At 51.1% G+C, this 19,574-nt stretch overlaps 1 protein-coding gene across 1 annotated transcript in view; it reads right to left on the bottom strand.

Annotated features, from left to right (window-relative positions):
* The window catches only part of col27a1a (collagen, type XXVII, alpha 1a), a 65,747-nt gene that overhangs the window by 4,689 nt on the left and 41,484 nt on the right, over positions 1–19,574 (bottom strand). Inside the window, exons 13-43 of the mRNA XM_047045223.1 lie at positions 19,552–19,572; positions 19,304–19,357; positions 19,050–19,094; positions 16,939–16,992; positions 16,812–16,856; positions 16,501–16,554; positions 16,316–16,369; positions 14,165–14,218; positions 12,883–12,936; positions 9,039–9,092; positions 8,770–8,814; positions 8,484–8,528; positions 7,582–7,635; positions 6,874–6,927; positions 6,005–6,058; positions 5,401–5,454; positions 5,169–5,222; positions 4,805–4,912; positions 4,553–4,606; positions 4,316–4,423; positions 4,076–4,129; positions 3,921–3,974; positions 2,973–3,029; positions 2,778–2,831; positions 2,452–2,505; positions 2,287–2,340; positions 1,671–1,724; positions 1,441–1,548; positions 1,128–1,343; positions 911–964; positions 155–217 (exon numbers count right to left, since the gene is read on the bottom strand). Coding sequence (XP_046901179.1) covers positions 155–217; positions 911–964; positions 1,128–1,343; positions 1,441–1,548; positions 1,671–1,724; positions 2,287–2,340; positions 2,452–2,505; positions 2,778–2,831; positions 2,973–3,029; positions 3,921–3,974; positions 4,076–4,129; positions 4,316–4,423; positions 4,553–4,606; positions 4,805–4,912; positions 5,169–5,222; positions 5,401–5,454; positions 6,005–6,058; positions 6,874–6,927; positions 7,582–7,635; positions 8,484–8,528; positions 8,770–8,814; positions 9,039–9,092; positions 12,883–12,936; positions 14,165–14,218; positions 16,316–16,369; positions 16,501–16,554; positions 16,812–16,856; positions 16,939–16,992; positions 19,050–19,094; positions 19,304–19,357; positions 19,552–19,572 — 1,941 coding nt within the window. The remainder of the gene's footprint in view (positions 1–154; positions 218–910; positions 965–1,127; positions 1,344–1,440; positions 1,549–1,670; positions 1,725–2,286; positions 2,341–2,451; positions 2,506–2,777; positions 2,832–2,972; positions 3,030–3,920; positions 3,975–4,075; positions 4,130–4,315; positions 4,424–4,552; positions 4,607–4,804; positions 4,913–5,168; positions 5,223–5,400; positions 5,455–6,004; positions 6,059–6,873; positions 6,928–7,581; positions 7,636–8,483; positions 8,529–8,769; positions 8,815–9,038; positions 9,093–12,882; positions 12,937–14,164; positions 14,219–16,315; positions 16,370–16,500; positions 16,555–16,811; positions 16,857–16,938; positions 16,993–19,049; positions 19,095–19,303; positions 19,358–19,551; positions 19,573–19,574) is intronic.

Below are 19,574 nucleotides of genomic sequence, written 5' to 3'. Positions count from 1 at the left end.
TTCACCCTCACATGGGTACATCCATCCACAGAGGGAGGGATAGACAGAGGGGATGGGGGAGAGGAAGATAGGGAGAGAAAAGTCAAGAGGGGGTGATTGTGAGACAGTGAGAAATGTTAGTCGTCATATTTGAGTGATTTGTGCTCGGTCTTACTATGGTCCCCTGTGGCCCTTTAGGTCCCTGTATGCCCTTGGGCCCAAAGTCCCCTGGAGGACCCTGTGAACAACACAGACATGTACATCGTTATCTCCTCCACACCCAACACGCTTCCTTCACACCCAACACGCTTACTTCAGACAACCCCCCCCCCAACAGACTTGACGAAAACATAAGAACCTTGCCCATCTTTCACTGTCACACTGTGTGTGTGTGAATGCGTGTATGCGTGTATGCATGTGTGATATACTGATTTGCTGTGTGGTAGGCATGTGTGTAGACTAGGTTGTATTTAAACAGCTGTGTTTGGGCCCGTGAAGAGGGTTTACTGCAGTGTGAGGGGCAGAGCAAAGGGTGTTTATGAGATGGGGTCTCGGAAAGGCTACAAATCTTCTCCTGCTTTAGCTCTCCCCCAGGGAAGACAGCTACTACTGTAGAACAGCTATGACAAAACCTCGCCCTCCACACCCTCCTCTCTCTCTCACTGCTTCTCACTCCATAATTCTCCACTCTCTCTCTCTTCCTCTACCCTCCTCACCCCTTCTCTCTCACTGAACTTTCTTCCTAATCCTCTTTGCTCTCTTTCTCTTCCTCCAACTCTCCCTCACCCTCTCCTCCTCCCCTTCTCACATCTCTACTTCACCTTCACCCAACTTGAGGGTGGGGTTGCTGGGTCAGTTCTCTTTGTGGGGATGTTTACGGTGAAGTCTTTATGACAAACATGCAGTTTCAAGTTGAGGGTTGTCTACCTACCCTTGGTCCGAACACTCCCAAAATTCCTGGGAATCCTGACTCCCCAGGATCACCCTGGAGCAGAAATGACAGACCGTTACTCAAGCATCCACCTCCTACTACCAGCCACACACAGAACAACGAAAAGGATGCTCAAGGGGACTGAACAGTCCTCACAACTACACAGTCAAACTGAACCGGAGCCTTTGGGCTGAGCTGTGGTTCCATCCCAACCTACCGGCTGTCCTTTGGGCCCCTGGTCCCCCTGTGGTCCGGGGAGGCCCATCCCTCCTCTGAACCCCCTCTTCCCTGGGGAGCCGGTCTGGCCCGGGAGCCCCCGTTCTCCCTTGGGTCCAAACGTTCCCTGCTCACCCGGCAACCCCGGCCCGCCCAACTTGCCACGGGCACCGGCGTTTCCAGGCACACCAAACTCGCCGTCGTCCCCTTGCTCGCCCTGCGGTTGAGAGACGGAGAGCGGACCGCTCACGTTACGATGTTGGGGTATAGCACATTCACCCTCGCACGGGCAATACCACATCCTCCTGTCTCACCGGTACGCCCTTGCTCCCGTCCTTTCCTGGAGCTCCGTCCGGCCCCGGGGCACCCTCCTGCCCCTCTCTGCCCACCACGCCCCTCGGACCATGCAGGCCCACCACACCCTGGAGAGGAGGAAGAAGGAAGAAGGGATGAGATGCAGTCTGAACCACTGAGAACCGAGGTGAGATGGAGCGTGAGAGAGTGAGAAGGACTCAGACAGGACAGGGCTTGCCCCCTTCCTTACCAGAGTTCCTCGGGTCCCCTTCTGTCCTCTCTGACCCTGCTTGCCCTTCTGACCCTGGAGTAAACGAGGTGGAGGGAGAGAGGGCGACGGGGGGCGGGAGAGGAAGAGAGAAGTGGGGGAAGGTCAGAGGGAGGAAGAGAGAAAGACAGAAGGCAAGAGAGAGGGGGGAAAAGAGAGAAAGAAAAGGAGTGAGAGAGAGAGAGGGAGTGAGACAGGCAGGAAAGGGCAAGAAAAAGGAGACAGAAGAAACGAGAGAAGTGGTTGAGAGGGTGGCAATAGTAAAACAACAACAAGTCTAACTCCGACTTCAAAGCACACAGTGAAGGTGACAGCCACAGTCGACTAGGGTTCCACAGAGCCCTGTCAATATCTGTGCCGTGACAAATGCACCCATGTGTTTGTGGGTTGCGAAGGCCTCCATCCTGATTGGATTAGATTGCGTTTGGGCTTGCGGGGGGGGGAAGGGGGGGGGGGGTCAATGCAGAGTGATGACAGGAAGAACAATGAGACAGACTGGAGGTTTGGACCGCATACACATTCAATACATGCACACACGCACATGCACACACCCTGAACACACGCATTCATCAGAGTCATGCTATTTTGACACCCTTACCAGATCTCCTTTGGCTCCTTTGGGGCCTTGCTGTCCGCGAGGTCCAGCGTGACCCTGCAACATCAGATTAGAGAGCAGAGATGAGCAGAGCGACCACACAGACCAGCCATGTTCACACTGATCCAGGTGCAGCGCCTGAAAAGACGTGTGGAAACCATCACTCACGGGCAGGCCGGTGGCGCCATGCTTGCCTCTGTCTCCATCCACACCTGGCTGACCCTGTGGAGAGGTCAAAGTTCAGCGCCGACAGTCTCTCATTTAACCTGGTATTTATTGAACTTATTTGTGCACCAATGTATTCTTTATTCCTTTATATCCTTTCCAAGAGGGAGAGCCCTGTCTACATGATTAAAAGAGCATAACTGGGACATCAAAATACAAAATAAGTACAAATTTGGCCTTTATGACAATAAAAATATTTATTAATCAGTATGAATCTCATCTTGCAAAGTCCAACGATAATGGGTGCATGGTACTTTGGGCCGACTTACTATGTATCCTGGGTCCCCCGACTCGCCCCTCTCCCCCCTGTTGCCTGGTGGACCCTGGAATACACAGATTTATGATCAGGAGACTCGCACCTTGAACGCCCCACTCATAGTAAATTCAAAGGGAAAGCAACAGGAGGACAGAGAGAAGAGGATAGAGAGATAGGGGGGAGTAAGAGTAGAGGAGATATAACGTACAATGTCACCCTGAGGACCAGGAGGCCCCTCCACCTTTCCATCATCCCCTTGTTCACCCTAAAGGGAAAGAGAGAAACAGATATATGTTGTTATTTCTAGTGGCATATGGCCGATGAGGGCACATGTGAATGTTTGTTTCTATTGTTTCTTCCACGATCGATTGAGATCAGGCGTTTCATTACAGATGGTATAGACACTTCAGTTGGACAACCCCACCACTCGCTGACAGCATGCTGAGCTGGGGCGATAAAACATCATCTGAACCAGAGTGGTGTCTGTACTGTGGCTAGCGTGCGCAGGGTCCTAACTGTATCCACATGGTCAAAATTAAGAAACACCTCGCAAGAGACAGGAGAAACCAGCCAGTGTATGAGAACCAGATGCCTGCATCTTCTTCTTTCTTTCTCAACTCTTTTGTTCTCTTCTCGGTCTCTCTATCTCTCTGTCTTTCTCTCCTTGGGTGCAAAACGGGAAGCATGCAGTGCTGATTCTGTGGTTCAGTGACTCGTGCCAAGCTAGCCTGGCGTGGCTGCAGAGACGCTAGCTACATCTGAAGCAGGTTTTAGTGGATGTCAACAGCGCTCAGACAGGGACCCCCTGTGTTGTTTCATGGTTCAGAAAACAGTTTGGGTCGACAGAGGTCACTGAGGTCACACAGAAAGCCTGCTGGTCTTGTTGGGCGTTAAAACTCAATAGGACCGACAGGGCAGGGACAGGAAGGAAGAGATTTGACGTGGGGAGATGAGGGTTAACTGTGCTGAGGAGCAGACTCTCTCACCTGTCCAATCCCATTAGCTGAGCTCAGGGAGGAAAGAAGGAAGGTGGCATTTCTCAAGCAGGTAAAAGGAGGCCTGAGGAACATGGCCTGGTGATGGAGCAGGGGGATACGTATGTGCAGGGGTGGGGGGTGGAAGGGAGGGGGTTAGACATCAAGTGAGGGAAGTGTACCTTTTCACCTTTTGGTCCTGGACGCCCTATTGGGCCCTGGGGTCCCTGGTGACCCTGCATAGACACACACACACACACAATGGATCCTGTGACAAACTCTGTATACATAGGACAGATCAAAAGGAATATATTATTCAAAGAACGGGTGAACTTACCTCATAACCAGCCAGACCTAGCTCCCCTTGTTGACCCATTCTTCCTGGGGCCCCCTGAGAAGAGAAGACAACAGGACATGACTGAGCCAGTCTTTCCAGAATCTTCCATAAGATCATCACACTCACAAGCCCAAGAGAATAGCCAACTCAGTGTTGCTCTACATGTTCATTGAAACCTAGGCTTGGTTCATGAAGACTGATTTGTTATATGTTTGTATATTGTAGAATGGTCTACTTTACCACAGGTCCAATGGTTCCTCTTGAGCCCTTTGGCCCAACAAACCCAGTTGGTCCCGTCTTCCCGACTGTTCCAGTCTCCCCCAGGTGACCCTGGTGACCTTTGGCTCCCTGGACACACAGGCATCATGGGAAAGATAGGACACGCTCACAGACTGAACCGACTGACAGGATAGGTTAACAGGTTGCAACAGTGATGGTTTTTGTTGGAACACCAGTGTTACGGGGATTTGAAAATACCTTTGGTCCCAGCTTGCCTCGCTCACCAATCTGGCCAGATTTGCCTTCCTGACCCTGGAGAGGAGACAGGCAGAAAGTTGATTTTCTGTGTGTGTTTCTACTCAAAGCCATTTGACACGTTTAGTTCCTCATTCAAGAGAATGGAGTATGAACGGAGAATGAACAACACTGGCTGTGTTGCCAGGTTGGGTATGTTGCCAGGTAAGGTGGTTGGGTATGTTGCTAAATTGGGTTGCTAGGCTGGCCACTCACTCGAACGCCGGTGAGTCCAGGATCTCCTGGAGGTCCTTCTTTTCCCTTCAGTCCAGTTTCTCCTTTCTCTCCTTTGTCTCCTTCCTGCCCCATGTCACCCTTCTCACCCTAGAACACATAAATACACCACACACACACACGCACAAGGAACAGTTTTGTTACACGAACCGGTGCAAGAACAACAACATCTCTCTAGCTATCAACCACATCTATCTAACCAGAGTACAGTGTATTTGAACTACTGCTATATATTGAGATGAGATGAACAAGATGTGTAAAGAACCTTAGGTGTGAGAAGCTAACTGGCCACAAGGGGAAAATCTTTTGATTTAAAGAGTAAGTCGGCAATTCAGTTAGACTTTACCTTGGTTCCATCAGGACCAGCAAGCCCAGCTTCTCCCTCCAGCCCTAGTTCTCCCTACACACACACACACACCCACACACATACAAATCCATCCATCCAAACGCACACACACAGTAGGCCTTATACGAAGAGTTTCCATTATAAAATACAGTATTCAAAACCAGTAGTCTGAACTGACAGACTGCAGCAGCAGAGAGAGAGTTCAGATGTTCAGTACATCAGTAATACTGACCCGCTGCCCTACTAGTCCCTGTTCTCCTGTGTTCCCAGCGGCACCAAGAGCTCCCTGGGACACACACACACACACAAACACACACACACACAGATAGTATATTATCCATAAATTGGTAGCACACATGTTTTCACTGACAGACCACATGTTTAACAAAGTGTCCATTTAAAGATGGAGGACAATCAGTGACAGGAGGACAAATGATGGTACAACAGTGGCAGGGTGATCTGGCAGGCAGGCAGGCAGGGGGATTAGAGGCTCCATGCTTTACAGTTATGGGCTTGTGGTTGGTATGGTTTATGGCTAGGGGCCTGCCGTCTTCACAGGGAGCCCAGTCTGCTTCACAGGCCTCCCGGGGAGGTTAACCAGGGGCTTCTGGAGAGGCTTGGGAGGTGGGAGTGGGGGGCAACGAGGCTCCACACACTGGGGGTTTTTATCATGGAGAAGCAGGGAGCAGTGTTAGCGTTCTGCGTATGGGTGTGGGTGTACGCGAGTGTGTGTTTGCGTGCACTGTGTGGGTCTAGGGCCTTACAAGAGTTCCAGTGAGAGAGTTCTGCTTGAAAACATCGGGAGCGAGAGAGAGAGAGTGCGTCTGAGAGCTTACCTTCTCTCCGGGCTCGCCTGGCAATCCGGACTCTCCAACCTTGCCCGGAGGACCCTGGTAGAGGAGGAGAAAGAGGAGGTGGTGGAAGAGGAGGAGCAGGAGGAGATGGTGGAAGAGGAGGAGCAGGAGGAGATGGTGGAAGAGGAGGAGCAGGAGGAGATGGTGGAAGAGGAGGAGCAGGAGGAGATGGTGGAAGAGGAGGAGCAGGAGGAGATGGTGGAAGAGGAGGATCAGGAGGAGATGGTGGAAGAGGCGGAGCAGGAGGAGATGGTGGAAGAGGAGGAGCAGGAGGAGATGGTGGAAGAGGAGGAGCAGGAGGAGATGGTGGAAGAGGAGGAGCAGGAGGAGATGGTGGAAGAGGAGGAGCAGGAAGAGATGGTGGAAGAGGAGGAGCCGGATGGGGTGGTGGAAGAGGAGGAGCAGGATGGGGTGGTGGAAGAGGAGGAGCAGGAGGAGATGGTGGAAGTGGAGGAGCAGGAGGAGATGGTGGAAGAGGAGGAGCAGGAGGACACGGTGGAAGAGGAGGAGCATGAGGCAGAGGGAAGAGGCGTAAGAAAAAAGGAAGATGGGGAGGAGTGGAGAGGGAGTGGAGAGAGGAAAGGGAAAGGATGACAGAGAAGAAAAAGGGAAAGACAGAGTAAAGGCAGAAGAAGGAGGGAGAGAGAAAGTAGAGGCAGAAGTGGGGCGGAGCGCAGAAAGAAGAGTGTTACTCAAGGTTTGGCTCTCCTCGCCTCTGTTTCCGTTCATTTGTTTCATTGAGTAGATCCTTCTAATCAGATATCATGAAGGATTCAGTTGTTAGCTGACCAGCTGTCTGCTTGGCAGTAAATCAGTTAGCTCCACGAACACACACAGAGACAACAACTCACCTTCAGACCAATCTCTCCTAGTGGTCCCACTGTCCCTGGTGGCCCTGGGGGTCCCTGTTGGACACACACACACACACACACATGTACAGAGTTACGACCACGCCAGTGAAAAAGGAGCCAGCAATACATCACACATCACTGTCAGGTTGCCATGTGTGTCCCAGCTAACTGTAAACCTGCCAGATCACTTCCATTCACCATCTGTCCTCCTTGCCTCCTTTTCATTTACTCGCTCTCTCCCTCCTTGTCCCTCACTCTCTCCCTCCATCCTTGTCCCTCCATTGAACAAAATGGAAGACTGCCTTCTTGTAAAAATATTCTCTCCTTCTGGGATTGTCAGAGTCACCTCTCTGGACTCAAGGTTACGCTAGGGTGAGGATGTCCTTAAACTCTGTATGACCTGTGTTGATATGGGGCCAGCTTCCTGTTTGACCTGTATTGATAAAGGGACAGCATCATGTTTGACCGTATTGATACAGGGCCAGCTTCCTGTATGACCTGCATTGAAACGGGGCCAGCTTCCTGAATGATGCGTTTTGATAGGGGCCAACTCTATATGGCTCTGTGACTCCACTAAGGTCAATATCAGTACCTGAGAACAATGGGCTCTGTCACTGAGAACAGCTGCAGGCCTGGGCAGCAGGGATGGGAGGAAGAGAAAGAGAGAGAGAGAAAGAAACAAAAAGAGAAAAAGAGAAAGAGACTCACTGGTTCGCCCACGATTCCCTTGTCTCCTGGAGGTCCAGAAGGTCCTTGGATACCCTACAGACAGAAGATCGGAGAGGTTCAGAAAACACACACACACGGATATAAATAGACACACGGAAAGAGAGTAAGCTGAGTGACAGGAAAAGGACCGAAAGAAAAACTGTAAACATTGAGAACGCCTTCATCTTGTGTGACACTGGAATGTAATAACAGCCTCGCCCCTATCAACACACACATCATTTAGGCAGCAACACATGACGGTAACGCAACGCAGTGTGTGTTACGTAACACAGTAGCACACACAGAGAGACACACAGCTCAGACTACTACTTGGACTGGATGAGGCGGAACGTGCTGTCATATGATATGCACCTGCTATAAAAGGCATAAGCGTGGTGTGTTAGTGTTATCTGAGATGTGAGGAGGAGAGGAGGAAAGGGTAGGGTAGGGTTAGGGTTAGGGTAGGGGAGTGGACAGGAGAGGAGAGGAGAGGAGGGGAGAGGAGAGGAGGGTAGGGGAGTGGACAGGAGAGGAGAGAAGAGGAGAGGAGGGGAGAGGAGGGTAGGGGAGGGAAGGTTAGGGGAGTGGAGTGGACAGGACAGGAGGGGAGAGGAGAGGAGAGGAGAAGAGAGGGGAATGGAGGCGAGGGGAGAGGAGAGGAAAAGAGAGGGGAGAGGAGAAGAGAGGAGGGGAGAGGAGAGGAGAGGAGGGGAGAGGAGGGGAGAGTAGAGGAGGGGAGGCGAGGGGATGGGAGGGGAGAGGAGAGCAGAGGAAAGGAGAGGAGGGGAATGGAGGCGAGTGGAGAGGAGAGGAGAAGAGAGGGGAGAGGAGAAGAGAGGAGGGGAGAGGAGAGGAGAGGAGAAGAGAAGAGAGGAGGGGAGGGGAGAGAATGAAAGACTTACAAGGAACCCTGGAGGCCCAGCTTCTCCCGACTCTCCAATCTTTCCCTGTGAAGAGAACGTAAACATGTGGAGCTTTAACCGCATCATAACAGAGTCAGATCTCTGCTCACACCAATAGTGTTTCTAAACACATGGTGAAAGGACACAAACCACCTGGGACCAACACAAGGCACACTGCAGTACCATGAACAAGGCAAATTAGTGAGTACACCTACTAGAGGAGACGGATTGACTGAGAGAGTGCTACAGAGAGAGAGAGAAAGCGAGAGAGAGAGAGACATTTTACCTGCTCTCCCGGGAATCCCTTTTTTCCTGGAGGACCATCAAGACCCTGTGGAGAGAGCGATGAGAGAGAGGGATGAAAGAAAGGAACGAGAAAGAAGGATGGGAGAGGAGACCACGAGCAGAACGCAAACACACACACACACACGCGCGTGCAAATCCGTCAGGCGGACAGACACAATCACGTTCCTCTCAGTGATTGGACGCCCACAGTGACTGACCCACGAGCTGACCTACAGTAATATGAACTTTGAACCCAGGCAGGCCTCTTACCTTCTTGCCCTCTAACCCTGTGTCGCCTGTTGGACCGTCTGGGCCTCTTGCACCCTGAAACACAAACAGCTGTCACTCTCCACTAGAGGGCACTGGTGCACAGCCAGAGAGGCACAACACTGTCAGTATGTGCGCTCAGTCAGACACGGCGGGTCTCTCTCCTCTCAATGACCCTGTGTAGAAGACAAAAGCTATGTGTGTTTGTGTATGAATGCAAGCGTGTGTGTGTGTGTGTGTCGTCCTCCTTTTAGCTGTGCCCTGCACAATTAGCAAGGCCCACTGTAAGAGCTTCTTTATGCGCGTGGTCATAATGTGTGTGTGTGTGTTTGTGCGTGGGCTGCCAGAGATGCACATGGTTACAATCTGAAGAGAGGGCTCTAGACCTCCTCCTCTTCACTACACACACACACACACACACATTCACACACAGGCATTCGAACATCCACACAAATCCACGACAGTCAGTTTGTTTGGGTTTGTCCGGCTCATCTGTCAAACATAATCGATCAGAGCTCCTCGGAGCCAGATTCCCTGAGCACCGAGGAGAGGTGATGACTGAGAGGCAGCCTGAGGAGACGACAGGCCAGCATCCAAACCCGCGGCCCAGTCCGTCTGCACTACATCAGAGTACAGTACAGTCGAGTGGAATCCATCTGCTGAGCATGTGCACCTATGTGGGAGGCTTCCTACCATGCTGCCAGGGGCTGTTGGCAAGGCACCGGTTTGCATCTGACGCCTGTCCACAGACAGATTGGAATCCTGGTGCACTGATGGGCACCTCTACCTTAAAGTACTATCACCGCCACCCAGGAAGGATTTGACGGCTATCACTGCTAACCTGAAGAACAGATTACAGACCATTGACCATTGATAGACTGCAGTCCTGTGGGCAATTTTTGCCAGAATAAGAGTTTTGAATCACTGGAGTCGCTGTTGGCCAGAATAACAGTAATAACAGTTGGTTGATAGATGAGAACTCTATGGGAACTGGTAGCCAGAACATCATACTCCTCAAGACAACCCTTTACCTGCCCTGCGTCCTCCCAGCCGGCCCAGACGAACCACACCGAAGACTCATTCGTCTCTCATCCGCATACAGTCCCTCGCAGCTAACGATGGGGAACGTATAGCTCGGGAAGTATTATGAGATCTCTGGAGGACTGGCTGAAGGACAGCCTACAGCTGGGCTCTACAGCTGTAGGCTGAAGCCCTCTCCACACAGAGCCCAGGCCAGTAAGACTGGTCACAGCTTGGGGATGAACAGCCATCATCACACCCGTCCCGAATCCGGAAGTGGTCCCGATGAGGTGGTGTCGTGTCACGCATCAGCCTGTGTCACACGGTCAGTCTGGCTGTCTGGGCTCAGCTGGATGAGCGTACGCCATCACAACCATGTTGCTTCTTTAAGCTTCTCCTGTCCAGCTGTCCCCCGCCCCTCTGGACTGCCCCGCCCCTCTGGACTGCCCCGCCCCTCTGGACTGCCCCGCCTCTTTGGACTGCCCCACCCCTCTGGACTGCCCCGCCCCTCTGGACTGCCCCGCCTCTCTGGACTGCCCCGCCCCTCTGCTGGGCTACAACTGCAGCTTGATGGATATACTACACTGTGTTGTACTGTAATCCAGTGGAAACCACTCGGAATCACCAGACACCACTAGAAGCCCACAAGAAGTTGAGACGCCTGCATGCTTATCTTTTCCCCCGCGCGGTGGTCTTTATGAACAATAAAATGGAGAATTATCAAAGAATTTGGAAGCACCAACGACACAACGCAACCACACAACTCAACGCGGTATGGACGGACCACCGAGAAGGAGAGAAGCCATGATGACATCAGAGAGTTACAATATGGAAGCGATTAGCAGCAGATTTGTGGGTCAGTCATGAGGAACCATCAGACATAAAACATGGTGGTGATCACTCATAGAGAGGAAGAGGGAGAGAGAAAGAGAGAGAGATTGAGGAGGAAAGGGGGAGGGGAGGGGAGGAGAGGGAGTGGGGAGAGAAAGGGAGGGATGGGGCAAAGAAAGGATGAGGAATGCATAGAGTAGGGATAGAAAGGAGATATAGAAAAGCGAGATAGAGAGAGAGAGAGAGAGAGAGAGAGAGAGGGAGGGAGAGAGAGAGAGAGAGAGAGAGAGAGAGAGAGAGAGAGAGAGAGAGAGAGAGAGAGGGAGAGAGAGGAGAGGAGAGAGAGAGAGAGAGAGAGAGAGAGAGAGAGAGAGAGAGAGAGAGAGAGAGGAGAGAGAGAGAGAGAGAGAGAGAGAGAGAGAGAGAAATGTCCCGTGATATTGGTTCCTCCAGTGCTTGATTAGCTGTGTGAGTTTACAGTTGTGGTGTCCCAGAGCTGACACCCTGTTCAGCCACACTTACAGCCCACATACACATATACAAAATGACTTGGCCTTTCCCTTAAAAGGGCAGCATGAAAGCTGTCTTGAAACCATAAACTTGGAATGAAGTCCAGGATTAAACTCTTATGAGGCAAGCTGCCCCTCACTGACTGGTTGTCGTTTCTGCTGGAGAGCCTGACAGATGCAGACAGGCCAGCCAACTCTAACAGTAGATCAATCCCAGGTAAGAGCATTTATCTGGGGTCGGGGTTAAGGCTGATCTCTGCATTGTCTCAAACTCCTCAAAGAGTTTACACTTGTGCGTTTGTGTGTGTGTGCTGTCTTTGTGTACGTGTATATATGTGTATGTGCAAATGCGTGTGTCTGAAACAGTGTCTAAGGTCTCCTGGCTACAGGTTATCACCCGATCAGAGAGCAGCCATCAGATTTATAGCTGGGGAAACAGCTCGCATTAGCAATGACTGGAAGCACAGCTTAGGATATATGTGTGTGTGTGTGTATGTGTCCAGTCTACCAGGCCCTTCTTCCAAGGACGGGCTCAGACACAGAGACTGGTGTGTCTCGCCAAGTGTTTGGGCAGACAGACAGTAGACGAGCACAGCTCAGCAGACATCCTTGAAAGGAGCTGGGGGAGTCATGGGGGGGGAAGAGGGAGGGGGGGAAGGGGGAGGGGGGGGCTGGATACCGCGAGCAACGCGCCAACCCTGGCGGACATGTTTCCAACCCCTTGGCACCGTTGATCTCTCAGCACCCCTACCCTCTCTACACCATGCCCTCCCTCGATCACGACATCCCTCCCGTTCACCACCAACATCATCTTCCTCCCTCCAGGGCATGCATCCTTGTTCTTCGTCTTCATCATCAACGTCACGGCTACCATCCTACCTAGACCCTCTGAAAAAATGGGATGAATCCCTCAACCAGAACCCTTTAGGAAATACAGGGTTCTACGAGGAGTGATTCTCAGAGGGTACACCAGAGGGTTCTCCAAGAGCGTACTCGACCCTGTTCTCTCTCTCCATAAGTTTATTCAAGGGTCTGCCTCCAGTCTGCAGGAACACTGGCTGCCTGTCACAATTATCCCCGGCAACAACGTCCCATTTTCCATGACAAACATTAAGCTGCAACATCAACAGCCGTTTTAACGAGTCATTGTTGTCCTTTTGCTCGATGGAGCGCTTCCAATAGTTCTAATGAGCTCTGACTGGTGCAGGAGAGAGTACAGCATGGCACCACCTCCCCAATGCTCTGACCCTAGTGGCCACGGCCAGTAAACAGACATGACATCACTGGCTCGTTAGGTCATATCGCAACATCGCCCTCTGGCTCAGCGGTAGCTGCATCCCCCCTTCCCTCCCTCCCCACACACACACACACACACACACACACACACTAACACACACACCCACATATGCACACCCACACACAATCCCTTCCCCTGTAGACCCCAGAAGCTAAAAGAGGAGGGGAAGCTATGAGAGCTTGTGTCTTACCCGCCTGCCTTTGGGTCCTCTGGTACCGATGGGCCCACGAGATCCAGGGGTTCCCTACACACGTGACAGGACAGAGGGGAGGAAGACGAGAGGGAGGGAGAGAGATAAAACAAATATGAGGCCTGACAGACGGCAGAATGTCCCCCCTCCCGTCTCGCCATCCCTCTTTCCATTCCTCCCTTTTCTCTTCCCACACACACACACACACACACACACACACACACACACACACACACACACACACACACACACACACACACACACACACACACACACACACACACACACACACACACACCAAACCCTTCGTCCCTCCTGTGCACCCACTCTGACCCTCAGAACACACTCTAGGGTTTGTTGTTAGATGTCACCCTGCCCAATTAAAGATCTTGCTCAGGAACCCTGCTCCTATGAATCCCTCTGAGCTGCTCAGGGCTTACACACACACACACACACACACACACACTGCCCCTCCGAGCCCAGTGTTTATGTTTGTTTTGGTACCTCCGCGGCCCCCTGCCTGTTCCAGAGCTCGGCCCAGACCCAGGCACAATGGCGGCCCACCGAGGAGCTCTGGGCCAGGGGGAAACAGCAGCGAGGCGGGGGGGGTAGGTGGAGGGTCTAATTGGTGGGAGGTGTTGGACGTTTGGGTGGCAGGGGGATATGCAGCTACAGCAGGTGGCTGCCAGCTCTGATCATCTTCACAGCCAAGCAGCTTAGCTAGGCAGGCAAACAGGCAAGCAAGCCGGCAGGCAGGAGGGCAGACAGACAGACAGGCAGGCAGGCAGAAAGGCAGGCAGAAAGGCAGGCAGAAAGGCAGGCAGAAAGGCAGGCAGGAGGGCAGGCAGGAGGGCAGACAGGCAGGCAGGCAGAAAGGCAGGCAGGCAGGCAGAAAGGCAGGCAGAAAGGCAGGCAGGAGGGCAGGCAGGAGGGCAGGCAGGCAGGCAGGCAGGAGGACAGGCAGACAGGAGGGCAGGCAGACAGACAGACAGACAGACAGACAAGCAGACAGGCAGGCAGGCAGGCAGGCAGGCAGGCAGGCAGGCAGGCAGGCAGGCAGGCAGGCAGGCAGGCAGGCAGGCAGGCAGGCAAGCTCGCAGACAGGTAGACAGGCAGACAGACAGACAGACAGATAGTCAGAGCAGACAGGCAGACAAGCAGAGAGGCAGTCTGGGAGGTAAGAAAGAAAGAGATAGAGAGAGAGAGATAGAGAGAGAGAGAGAGAGAGAGTGAAAGAGAGAGAGTGAAAGAGAGAGAGTGAAAGAGAGAGAGACTGACTTACCGGATTTCCTGGTGGCCCGGATGGCCCACTTTCACCTGGTGTCCCTGGGTGTCCCTGCAATAACACACACACACACGCACGCACACACACACACACACACACACACACAAACACACACAAACAGTGACAGAGATGGATTAAGTACCATTATCAGGGACATAAAGTTGATTAACTGTTATAAACAACCTGAGTGATAATAGCAGTGGTGAAGCAAGGTTTCTCAACATAAATTGTTAGAGTTATTATAACACATTCACCAGGTTCCAGCTGAAACCAGAAAATAGCCAAGAAACTAAAGATGATACAAATACTCCAGAAGAGGGATGTGCCTTTACTGTTTGTGTGAGTGTGTATTCTCTGTGTGTGTACATCTCTCTCTGTGTGTGTGTGTCTGAGTCGTTTATGTTTGAACACGTCTGTGTGTGTTTTCTGTGTGTGTGTGTGTGTGTGTATATGTGTGAAGGAGAGAGAGGCTGTGTGTTTTCTATTTTGAATAATGTGCCAATAGCCCGTATTTGATTATTGCAATCGGTGTTGTACGGCTCAGAGAAGGGGACCTGGTTTGTGTTCAGAACATCTCTTCCCTGCACAATGCTGAGCATTCCAGTGAGGGAGAGAGAGCTCGGCTCATTAACACTCAAGCCAACATATCCCACTCAGTTATATTAGGGAGTGACTGAAGGGGGAGAAACACATTTACTCACAAACACATACACACACAGACACACACACGCACACACACACAGACAGACACAACCACAGAAAATACACACACATACAGATGAATGGTGGTGGCAGGTTGGTCACAGTAATGTCATGAACCCACGGCTGTCGTGTGGCCCACGGTTTATATGGTGGAAACATCTGTTAAACCACTCTGAGCACTGTAGAATCACTCTACAGACTATTGGGAGAGAGAGACAGAGAGAGAGAGTAACAGAGAGAGACACAGAGAGAGAGACAGAGAGACAGAGAGACAGAGAGAGGAAGGGAGAGAGAGGGAATGAGAAAGAATGAGACTAAAAAGAAAACAAGATGTTTTATTATGTCCTGTTGCTCCTTATGTTCTGGTTTGGGTTTCTCATTGACAGAAATACTACACTACATTAGCATTACTACGGCGTTAAGGTGTATTAGTTTTGGACCTATAGATAGCATTTATCAAACTGATCCTTTGGGGTTGGCAGAAGAATGTTACTTACATCAAGCCCACCTAAAGTACTTCAGATGGTATCTGACCCCGGTCTACACAGTAGGTCGTTCACATCATGAACATAACCTTGGTTGCTTCAGGCCATAAACTCAGTGAGTTCTCTATCTCAGACTGACTGTAGAACCATCCAGGTCAGCATTCTGCTATACATTAGAGCATGGGGAGGTCCTTTCCTCATGCTGTGTGTGTGTGTGCATGCAGCTGACTTGGCCAGCCCTTCCTGGTGTGTGAGTAAGTCAGGCCTCGGAGGATTCCCATTGGCCAACGGCCAGCAGGAAAGCAGGCGGTGCGTTTGACATGAATGACGGCCGCCTCCCATTCATCCTCTCGTCTCCGACCAGACATTCACTGTCACAGACCAGCAGACCACAGCGCTGCATCACATCCCATAATAGACCGACCAGGCACGCACATAGATCACCTTATATGAAGGCTATAAACCTAGAGGCTATTGTTCTGGGGATCACAGTGAGAGGTAAGGATTGGGAGAGAGGGATGGAAAAGCCCACAACCCTTTCCAGAAATGAACCTGATGGTTTGGACCTCTCCGAGCCTCTAAGAACCAACACTGTATAGTGGAGGTGTGTGTGTGTGTTTAATGTGTATTACTGTACAGAGATGTTCTCTGTCTCAGATACTGAGCCACGTATTCCCATGGGAATAACACTGACATCTTAATCTCATGCCGCCATAATGCTCCCCCATACCGCATGTTAACCCCCCCCCCCCCTCGCCCTGGTAGCCCCTCCCCCACCTCTACCGACGCACGTCTCCGCTAAGTCCATGCAAGCAGAGAGAAGGAGTGACAGATGGGCAGATAGACAGGCCAAAACAAATAGACAGACAGACGGACAGACAGACAGACACGGATAAACAGACCGACAGACAGATGGACAGACAGACAGACACGGACAAACAGACAGACAGACAGCTCTTACGTTGGATCCTTTTTCTCCTGGCGGTCCTGGCAGGCCCATCCCGCCTCGATCCCCCTGGAAACAGACAATCCCAGACAGGACCGGTGGTCATTTCCAACAGGCGCACAAACACTGTTAACCCAAGCCTGAGAGTTCGGGGATCGGTGGGAAAGGTTAAAGGTCACAGGACAGGTTGGGAGTCTCACCTTCTCTCCTGACAGCCCCGTTTCTCCCACAGGCCCAATGAAGCCCACCAAACCCTGAAGAGAAACACACACACACGCAGTGAGCGACAAGGTATAAACACAGTTAGGTGTAAACCCAATCCCATAACTGGCCAATAGACAAGTGTGACGACTTGTGATGGCTGGTTGAGGTTACATCCAGAGAATGAGGGTCCGGGGACCAGAGTCAGAAGTGTTCCAGAGTAACCGTGCTGGTTCAGGACCCGGTCCCTTGTCCTCAGCATCTCCTTCTAAAAGCCCTGTAGGGTACCTCAATGCCAGCACATGCTTACCCTTTCACCCATGGGTCCTGCCTTTCCTGTGATCCCCAGTTCCCCCTGAAGGAAGACAGTCATGCATTACACACAAGACAGGGGGTCTGTCAAGGTTCCTTCAGTGTGTAACAATGTGACTGCTCACCTTGACCCCCTCGGTCCCAATGCTGCCAGGGAAGCCCTTCCTGCCAACTCTGCCCTGAGCACAGGAAACAGAAAAGGGTTACCTGGCGGTAGCTGATTCTGTACTGTAGAACTCAAAACAAAACCAAATATTGCAGATAAGGCACCTGGTCATTGTTTTCTCAAGACCAAGCTTGTAATTCAGTAAATCTGTTCCTCCCTGAATTTGAAAGCACAATTTGATTTGTCTCTTGGTCGGTACTACTAACACTGATTTATTTGTTTCTTTGCACTTGGTAAGTTAAATCAGGCACGCCCAGTCGCCACGCCCCGCCTTGAAATTAGAAATCAACCAAGATTTGTAGAGGCTTAGTGTTCCTCCAGGAGAAGAGCTGTGTTCTGCAGGCTCCAGCTCAGAGAAGGTCTGGCTAGTCCTTCCAGGTCCTAAGAGTCTGGCAGGAAACAGGAGAGCTCAGCCAGCGACTGTAAATGACACTGCCCTGTTCCTCAGTTCTGGGAGGGTTAGCGGCAGGCAAATTGTTGTTTCACAGAACTAACTCAGGCTTCGAAACGCCTTTTTTGTCCAAGGCCCAAAAACTCACAATGCTTTCAATGACTTAGAGAAAACTCCCATGTCGTTTCAGGCCAGCTCTCCAGGAACTGTAAAAAAAAACTCACTTCGTAATTCAGTCAGAACCTAAAAGCAAGCATCTGCAGTAATGTGAGTATTACTATGGATTTGGTGAAGTGTTTATTTAAATATGGCCATTCAGAAGCTGACCGCAGCACTGTGTTTTCCTGCCTCTCAGTTCACAAATTTAGATTTATATCTGTGAGCGTTCAAGTCAGCCACTGGGGAAAAAAGAGAAGGAGAGAAACAGAGAGAGATGGAATGAAAACGAGAGAGGGAGTGGGAGAGCGAGAGAGAGAAGGAGTGAAAGAGAGAGTGAGAGGAGAGGGAGGAGAAAGAGGCAGAGAGAGATAGAGAAAGACAGAGAGAAAGAGGGAGAGAGAGAGAGAGAGAGAGAGACTGGGTAATGAGGATAGCAGACAGATGTAAGGTGAAGCTCAGAAGGAGCAGAGCTGTGTGGCTCACAGCCAGGGATCCCTCAAGATTCTGAGCACCAGCCAAACATCACTTCCCCCGGGAGACGGACGGAGGGAGGGAGGGAGGAAGAGGTCGAGGATGGGGGGAGAAGGGAAAGGAAAGAGAGCGGTAACAAAAGAGGATAGAGGGAAAAGAAAGAAGAACTGAAGATTGGGAACAGAGAGAAAAAGATACAAAGACTGTAGGAGAAAGAGAAGCATCTTTAAGTTAGAGCTGTCATGCTAAAAACAACGCACGTGGTTTATTGCCCTACACTCCTCAGTTAAGGTCAGACTGGATGTAGCGACCATCACCACCTAGTGGCCAAGAAGAGGTAAAGCAGTATCCGCTCACTAGTCAATTTGGCGACTGAGTTGCAACACCTCCGACATTTCAACTGTAGCTCTGAAAGACGATGACAAAGTTCTCTTTTACTGACAGGCTTTTGGTTCACATTTCAGCCTGTGGTTCCCATGAGTAGGACCGACTCATCTCCCACTCAGGTCTGCCTGTTACACAAGCAGATGCTGCAGGATGGTCACCACCAAGCTGGTGTTCCACTGTTCTGCTAACAACAGGCCTTTCAAATGAACGTAAACACTATGATACTCTACAACTCAGCACACCTCATGGCATGCTAAAGGATTGAGTCAATCTGTTCTTCACCGCACATTTTGTCTGAAGTAAGAACAATCCCTGAAAGTCTGGGGAAACAACCACAGGCCAGGCAACCACACACACACACACACACACATACAGGTAATGATGCAGTGAGAAGTGTGTGAGTGAGAAGTGAGTGTGTACCTGAGCCAGAGGCCTGAGATAAAGAGCTCAGTCTGAATGAAAACCAGACGCTCACATTGATTCCTGCTAACGCCTCTCCTAACTTCCTCAAACAACGTCTTTATCCAATCAGCATGCCCAGGCCTTTCTGCCAAAACATCCTAATCCAATCACCACACACTTCACCTCCCCCAAAACAGCATCTTTGTCCTATCAGTGTACTTTCCACCCCCCCAGGATGCCTGTATCCAATCAGGACTCACCTCCAGTCCCGTCGGCCCTGGTGGTCCGAGTGGGCCCTCTTCTCCCTAGAAATGGGTACGATGTCATCATTAGTATGGATGCTTTATTGCATATGGAACACTGGTGGTAGCTGCTGGTCGTATTCACAGCTGTTGACATTACAACAGAAGAGGGCTAGCCTTAAGGGCTAGCCTGCAGATGAAGGAGGGAGGTTTAGGATGTGCGTGTGCATATGGCGTGTGTTCGAGTGTGTATAGTGGGGGTGAATGTCTACCTCTAGTCCGGGCACCCCTCTAGGTCCTGGTAATCCTCTCAATCCCATCTTCCCCTGCAGGAAAACACAACAACTTTGTTCAACTGTTCATAAATCTGTCGTCATCCATGTCATTACAAACGACCACCAGGTTAGTGAACAGTTAAACCCAATACGTACAGAAACATCCAACATTGACGGCTGAAGGTTAAATCAAATAAATGATACATGATGACATGAGTCCCTAAAAGAAAAGAGGTTTTTTTCACCTTGGGTCCTTCCAGACCGTTCT

Source organism: Hypomesus transpacificus, chromosome 22 (assembly GCF_021917145.1).
Source record: "Hypomesus transpacificus isolate Combined female chromosome 22, fHypTra1, whole genome shotgun sequence".
Taxonomy (NCBI): domain Eukaryota; kingdom Metazoa; phylum Chordata; class Actinopteri; order Osmeriformes; family Osmeridae; genus Hypomesus; species Hypomesus transpacificus.
Note: the sequence above shows the minus strand (reverse complement) of the source record. Positions and strands in the feature narration are given on the sequence as shown.